The 8,468-nt window shown below is 40.4% G+C and overlaps 1 protein-coding gene across 1 annotated transcript in view; it reads left to right on the top strand.

The window, feature by feature from the left end:
- The window catches only part of tpo (thyroid peroxidase), a 90,159-nt gene extending 82,776 nt beyond the window's left edge, over nt 1-7,383 (top strand). The window contains exons 13-14 of the mRNA XM_048597104.1: nt 2,421-2,591; nt 7,232-7,383. Of these exons, the coding sequence (XP_048453061.1) occupies nt 2,421-2,591; nt 7,232-7,383 (323 nt within the window). The remainder of the gene's footprint in view (nt 1-2,420; nt 2,592-7,231) is intronic.
- The last annotated feature ends 1,085 nt before the right edge of the window (nt 7,384-8,468 follow it).

The raw sequence follows: 8,468 nt of genomic DNA on the forward strand, positions 1-8,468 counted from the left end.
CATAACTTGCGATTATAGACGATGAGATTGATTGACGTGCTTCCATAATATTGAAATGGGTGAAAAAATTCCAGCTGACTAGTTGGTGGAAAAAAAGTTAAATCAAGTTGCGAGTGCGATAAAAAAATGCATTGACAGAACGATAATTTTATGGTGAAAGCACTAGAATAGTGTGCAGCACCCTTCAAGCCTTTTCCTTTAAGCTTCAGTTTATCATAAATTCCCCTTGCAAGACCTCACACATAGTGTTATCTTTGTCACCACTCTTCCATCAACCTTGGCACTGTCTTTTGCTTCGCCATTCACAGAATTGTTTCCACCTCCTCCATGATGTCCAGCATCATCCTACCAGAGAGAAAAGTTTTCATTAAGGATTCCTACTTCAAAAAAAGGCCAAACTCTTCCCCTGACTAGAATCTGTCATGGCAACCAAACTTATACAATCCTTGAACTTTACCTTTAGCTTCCATGGCTGATCCTCTTCTCCACATTGTTTTGGAAAACTCTCTCTGCCTCACAGTTGTATAGAATACAGTGTGGATTTTAGCTCCTAACAACTGGCAGAATTCAAATCGGCACAGGGGACTTGACCACTGCTTTCGTTAGATGGGCTTACTTTAACTATGCAGATCAAGCTCTGATCATTGAGGTCTTCTCTCTTATAATGTGCACTTAATAAGGCAGTTGACAATTTTTGCTGCATACACTATTTATTAGTTCTAAATTATCTACAGATATTTAATGAGCCTTTGATGCTCCTATTCCATGAGTTGCTCTTTGACTCGAGAGGCATTAATGAGTTTGTTTGTTTAATAGTCCGTTTCTGGTTGATGTACATAAGCATGTCAAAGATGAATGATCATGCTACTATCCTCGCACTGCACATTATTATACCAATGGCCTGGTCTTCAAGATGCAGGGGAGCAAAGGGTAAATTTCACCTCAAAAATCCTCAAGTCACTTGGCAATATTAACTCAGGAGCATATCAGCAGCAAAAGCAGGAGAGAAACAGCTCCTGAGTGGAGGAGCACTGAGCAATTGAGAAGTAGTTGGAAGTGGCAACAGTGAGTGGGTCGTTAGGGCATTCCTTTTGTCATGGCCTGGGCCTTGACTTTTCCAGTGCTGAGACTGGTGCAGAGCCCAGTGCCATGTCCCTTGCTTTGGCCAGGGGAGGGGATCTGAGCAAGCAGAAGGTTAGATGTGGACATTAGAAGGAGGGTGTCAGAGGGGTTGGGAGGAGAAGGGGGCTGCAAGGGACATGTGAAGGGAGGTGAGTTCGGAAAGGGATGAGGGACGAAACAACTACAAGAAGGAGTTAGTGTGTGAAGCATGCAAGAGCAAGTTTGGAGAAAAGGAGATAAGCTGAGGGAGTTTGGGAAGGGAAGGAAACTGCAACAGGAAGGTAGCTGCAAGTGCGGAGTGTTGGGAAGGAGGAGAGAGTCAGTGGAGAGAGGGAAGCTGATGCGGAGAAACAACACTTTCAACCTGACAACAAAGGAATATTTAACGAATAGGGGATCAGGAAGTCTTCAAATCACAGAGATACTGAATCCCTTGAAAATGAATGAATTAGCTTAAGTCTGCATGTGGGGAAAAATATAATGGATGTAATAGTAATGGACACTGTGTGAATTGCTAAAATTGATACTGCAATTCAGATATGAGATGAACTACAAAGGTTAGTAAGCACCTGATTAAAATTTACCAGTGTGGTAGCACATGTGATGGAAATGCATTAGCTGCAATCTCACTAATCCATAGAAGCTTTGTTTAGTGCAATGATTGTTTGTGTATCGGAGTGTGTCGTAATTTTGAGAAAAAAAAATTTATTGCTAACTTATGCCTATTATTTTGTGCCAATTTAAGTGCAGTGGTTCCGAAGAAATTAGTGTTTCCTTTGTGTGTTGTGGTTCACATTGAAGGGAGGGTTGTTCATTATTGAGGATATTGATGAATTCTACTAATTCTGCTTCCACAAATGTCAACATAAATATGAAAGGTATTGTTACTATATGACTGCATCTTCTAACAACTAAGCTAGTGAGAATGAGAAAGGAACCATGAAAATCAACAAAATGCTCTTGAGAGAACCGCTCAAATAAAAGGTTTTGATCCCTCCAATGTGATGTTTTAACTTGGATTTGGTATTGCATTTTGACATGAATTATCTACGGACTGTTAATGTTTTTTGTGAAGTATGTATGTATTTCTGTTATCAAAAATACTAATTTCAAACAGCTGCTGAGAAAAATGTTATGCAGACGTGAAGGAATTATTGCAATGAAAAGGTCAAACCTGTACCCATTAAATAGAAGAGCGTCAGGTAGAATGTAGTGAGTGAACATCGCGTTGAAGAATTTATATGAATCATTTGATAAATTTGCTTGCTATTTGATATCTACAATTTGTATGCCCTTAGTCGTATCCTGTGAGCCTCCACCACCAATAGAAAATGGAGCATTTGTACTGTGCACTAATTCTGGGCAATCAGTCATTTCATATATTTGTCATCATGGTTTTCACTTGTTTGGACCAGAGGAGTTGATCTGCAGTGTCAATGGATGGAGCAGTGATCCACCAGTCTGCAAAGGTAAATATTGAAATTATTCAATCATGCAAAAAAGTCAATTGTGGCATAATTCATGTATATATTATATGTTTATTTAACCTACATTCTCTGTTGGGTGCATTTTATTTGCAAAGTTACATGTTATCTCTTATTGGCTATTTGCAAACATTTTTTATTACCGAAAAAATAGGAAGAATTTGATTTTGAATGATTTACAATACATTTTGTTGATATAAGGATATATTCTGTATTAGTGCAGACAAAAGACCTCATTATTACGACTCAAGAAAATGAAAAGTTACTGTGGAAATGATTGAGCGTCATTTTCTGAAAAAAGATAGCAAGGACTATCGTTAGTTGTGTCTCTCTGATTATTTGATCAGTTTTCCCTAATTCATGTTTATCTTCTTAAAATAAACAATTTTCCGACAAAGACATAAACAAACAATACTTTTAGTGATAGTGCATGAAGATCTTCAATGGCATAATACCTTCTGTGTTGGGCTTCATGGACTTCTGCATCTTCGACCATGATGAAGTCCATGCAGCTAGGGCATGAGAGGTTAGACAACAACTTCAGTCTGCATTGAAGAGTGGACACTCACTTATAGCCTGCCTTTCAGGTTTTTACCATTGCAAATACCAGGGACTGGATTTTCAAAGTCCAGATCGCAACCATATCACCAGAATTAAATGGCTACTAAGCAGGGAAGCAAAAGGTCCCACCCTCAGTTACGTTGTAAGTATGAGTGGGAGTGGAACCTGGAACCCGCCTGGAACCCCAGAGAAAGCTGACTATGTTGTAGCTTCATTGAGAATCCGTCCAAAAAGTTTTTTTTTCACATTTTCATGGAGGTGAGCAGACTTTAACAGTAACTGCATGGAGACACAAACCATTGTTGATGGTAGGAAGATTTTAACAGCTAAGTGAAGTAATTATAAAAAAACAACTGTGCTGGTGTGAGTGCTATAGGAGTTCAACATATCTGGCAGTATCTGTGCAAAAGGAAATAGGTTTAATGTTACAAGCCCAGTATAGCCCTTCTGTGGAAGTGGTTTTGCCTGCTTTAGAGTCAATCATTAAAAACAGTGTCATGATGTGCATCTATGGTAAATAACATGACTTATTTCAGTGCTGTGATGCTATTCCTAAACTATTGGGCTGAATCTCACCAGAAATTGGCCAAGTGTCAGTTTCATTGAGTTTCCCGAATGGTTTGTCTCTGTGTAGTCTGGTGAGTTTTCTTGTGCAATCATCCCATATTGGTCTCATTGACTATCTACCTCAACTCAGGGTCCCCTTCTTGTCTGATGCCAGCTCAACTCACCCACTCATCATTGCTGGATGCATGCATTGCTGCCGGGATACCCTGCAATCCCATCTGAGTACCATCTTGCCATGCACCTAGCCAAGTGTTGGTAGTCTGGATTTTCCCTTCACTATGCATATAGTGACACAGTGTCCACAAACCAGTGCTGCTGGTGGTCAGAGGTAGCACAGTTGACACTTTCTTGCACATACAACTGCACATTGCTATCCCAATTGCTGTTTTAAATACTATGTTCACAGCCTTAGTGTCCGTAGCTACATCCCACCTTACAATCTTTACTAATCACTGCTATTCTTTCCCTAATGCTCATCATTGTATTTTGTTATTGTTCAATGTGAGACCATCATATGCAAAAAGTCTTCAATCACTTCAAAATGCTCACTTTTACTTGCAAACACCAAAAACAAACAGCAATCAAACAATTGGAATCTGTATTTGTCTCTTGTAACAGAAACAAATTGCTCACATTTTGAGACTCAACAATTTTACTTTGAGCATGGCCACCATCATGATGCACACTTTCCCCGTCCTCCCCATATGCCCTTCCCCCCACCCCCCTAACTCATCCATCGTATCAATGCCTGAATAGCAGTGATCCCCTGTAACCCACCCTCTCACAATATTCCATGGCCTCCACTACCAGACTATCGGCTTCCGAACTGATACATTGAATTTCTCCTCTTTCCCATGCTTGTCCCCTCTGCATTCCAGGTTGCTGCCTTCAGTTTCCAGCATTGAGGCCCCCATCTCCCTATCACAACAGTGATACCTCCCACAACTTTCGATCCACTGATTCCCAAACTTAACTCTGGGCTGTGCTCTTGACTGACAGCCCCAACTGAAGACTGACCAGACCATTGATTGATATCTGTGCAACTCTTCGATTGAGTATCCGTGTATTGCCTGATTGCTTGCACAGGATCTACATGACTGACCATGGCCCCACTGCAATGTGTCAGATCCCCTGAACCTGACAGTTCCCAAGATGCTAGAATGATCACGGATGCTTTCCTGATTGATTGTACTGACTTGATTTGACTGAAGACTATTTCCCTTCAGCTTTGAGACATGCCTGCTTAGGTGATGCATGCACGGTACAGTGTGTTTGCTGCATAAACTGCTGGCACATGGTGCAGGGGTGCGATTGACTTACCATGGCACAATATAGCATCATTTTCACCCCCTTGACTAATGACTGCTGACAAGCACGACAAGATACCTGGCTTTGTGTCTGCGCTAAATTGTAAAGCAAGACAGAAGCACTGTGAGCATTTAAAGTGAGGCGAAGATGGCAAAATGCTAAATGGCAAAACAAAGCAGGCAGGAATGCTGTGAGCATCCAGGTCAGGGCAAAGTGAATCAGTACTGAGGTAGCATGCAAGCAGCCCTGAGATGTATCCCAGTCTAATCAGAGAGCTGGCTGCCTGTCCGTTTATGTAGAGTGTCCTTGCAGCAGCATTCCAATGAAAGCTGCCTGTGTGCTTTCAAGTTCAGCCTTGAAGTGCAGAGTGTACTGTAAGTAAATCAGATTGATTATGCATAGAGGTTGGCATGTGTCAGATGCCCACATCCATGGATGTAAGGTGCATGCAATGGGGAGGCAATGCCTAGTGGTATATTACTGGACTGTTAACCCAGAGACCCAGGTAATATTCTGAGGACCTGTGTTCAAATCCTGCCACATCAGATGGTGGAATTTGAATTCAATAAATATCTGGAGTTAAGAGTCTAATAATGACCTTGAGCCCATTGCCGATTGTTGGAAAAACCCAACTGGCTCACTAATGTCATTTAGGGAAGGAAACTGCCATCCTTACCTGGTCTGGCCTACATGTTACTCCAGACCCACAACAATGTGGTTGACTCTGAACTGCCCGGCTAGGCAATTAGGGATGGCCAGCGGTGCCCCCATCCTGTGAACGAATAAAGAATGCAGTCGCTGCCCATGGAGCATGCCTTGAGATGTTATTGCCAGGTGTCGAAGGTGGAAGTCAGTAGGAGCAAGCTGCAATCTAGAGTTGCAAAGCATCCGCTCTGTCTGTCATGCCAAGAATTCTACGCATCCAGCTCCTATCCAGCAGGTGAAAGGATGGGAGAGTGCATAGTAATGAGGCATCACAGCTTCTCCAATAACAGTTCACTCTTACTGAGAATTTAATCAAAGCAGATAAGGTGAGGTGCAACAACTTTACTCAGAGTAGAGGGAAGAAATGGAATCCCTTTGACATGGCCCAGTGGGTAAAAGCAGAATGAGGTGAGGTAGATGAACAAGGAGAGCTCAGGGTCAGGCTCAAGTCCCTTTCATTGTAACTGTTCACAGAGAAAAGAATTTTCACTCTTACTCCCAATTTTGAGCATAAAGCTCTGATCACATGACAGCCTAAACTGATTTTTTTTTTTATTCATTCATGTAAAGTAGGTATTGCTGGCTGTTGCCCTTGAGAAGATGCTGGTGAGCTGTCTTCTTGAATCACTACCATTCATTTGCTGCAGGTAGCCCCACAATGCTTTGATAGAGGGAGTTCCAAGATTTTGACCCTGTAACACTGAGGGAATGGAGATATATGTCCAAGTCAGGGTGGTGAGTAGCTTTGATGGGCACATACAGGTTAAGATTTCCTCATGTATTTGCTGCCCTTGATCTTCTAGATGGTAGTGATATGTAAATGTGTCTGTCAATAATGGCTGAGTTTTACAAGTCTCCAGCATGGATTGTTGAATATATGATGATTGCAGGATAATGTTGGGTATTTGAGGTGGTGATGAAGACAGGAATGCTCTGCATACGATCATTTCATCTTAAATGAGCATGGACCAAAGTGAAAGAGCAATGATAACATAACGAATATCTAGGAACACCGGTTTAAATCCCATCAAAGCAGTTGGTGGAATTTAAATTCAATTAACAAAATCTACAATTGAAAGGTAGGTTCGGTCGGGGCGGCTAGTATTGATGTGATAGATGCCCGTCTGGTTCACTTAGGAAGGAAAGCTGCCATCTTTAGCTACCCTGGTCTATCTGTAACCCCAGATCCATAATAATGTGACTGAACTGCTTTCTGAAATGGCCTAGAAAATCACTCAGTTCAAGGGAAATTATGAACAGGCAACAACTGCTTACCTTGTCAATGATGCTGACATCCCAAGGAAAAAAACTGTAGAAAGTTTTAATGACTATCATTAAAAAGCCTACAGCCTAGCAAGTCTCTATTTTTTTCACTAATGATGGAAGCAGGGTAACAGAAAATAGCAATGAGGGCTCAGATAAAGCAGATTTGAACATTCCACTTTAACTAATTACAATACTGAAGATGTGTTTCCTTATTGTAGATATTAATGAATGTGAAGATGCCACAAGACCTGCTTGTCACAGCTCTGCAACCTGTGTGAACACCAAAGGAAGTTACAAATGTATCTGCTCTGATGCTTATGTAATTTCAGAAGATGGTCACAGCTGCATTGATAATAAACTACATGAATAACTCTCTGTATGAATGTCACTGAAAGATAAACACACTGTTCAGATTTTCCTGCCAATAAAACTGCTGCAGCTACATCATGAGTGAAGGTTGACTCAAGAGGTAAAAGATACTGTGTTTTTGAGAATGAATTTATGAAATAAATTCACCATTTCACTGAAACAAAGCAATCAAAAACTAAATGGCTTATCAAAGATATGTTGAGCAGTATCAGAGTAAGGAGAGGTCATTCAAAACTTATAAGGAATTCTGCCATAACAGGTAAATAACAAATGCAAATAGCAAAGGAATTAAAAAGTCTACATAGTATCATGTTGTTTAGTCATGATTTCAATTACTTTTCTCTCCAAATAAATATACAGAAAATGAAGGTGTTACAAAATATATTGGGCCCAAAATGGTAATGAGAAGGCAGAATCTAAAAATCTGAGTTATTAACCAATTGTTTTACATTTCCCATTATCTGAAAAGAGAAGAGCAGCTTGTCAAAGTTAAATTCCACAGTGACAGGAGCAAACTAGATAATGTGCAACTAACAATATTTTCTCATCAGATTAGGTGCTTTTTGGATTGTAGTGGATTCAGAATCTTAAGAACACTTAAGAATCTCTATGATGATGGAAACATAAACTAATGAAACTCTAATTGAGATTGTTTTGATATTTGCATACTTCGGAAGAACATATGAGAACAAAATACCTCATACAACTTTGCTCTTAAGTGAATCAAGGCCCACCTTCTAAATATACAGATATGTAAATTTAACATAACAACAATGGTACAAATATTCTGCAGATCTGGCAGCACTTGTGTAAAGATTACAGAGTTAGCATCTTGGTCATGAGGTCATCAAACTGAAAAGTTGGACTGAATTTTAGATCTCTGACCCGCTCTGAGAAATCTGCAATGTGTCAGTGATCTGAACTTTGAAGCAGCACAGAGCTTTTTTTTAAACTCAGCCACTAGCTATGTATCTGGCTTCAGGATTTCTTTTAGACTGAGAAGGTAGGATGATAACCCACCTTTTCTTTTATTCATGAAAATTACTGGCTAGCCCACATTTATTGACCAAACCCAAATGCCCTTAC

Source organism: Rhincodon typus, chromosome 5, assembly GCF_021869965.1.
Source record: "Rhincodon typus isolate 14 chromosome 5, sRhiTyp1.1, whole genome shotgun sequence".
NCBI lineage: Eukaryota > Metazoa > Chordata > Chondrichthyes > Orectolobiformes > Rhincodontidae > Rhincodon > Rhincodon typus.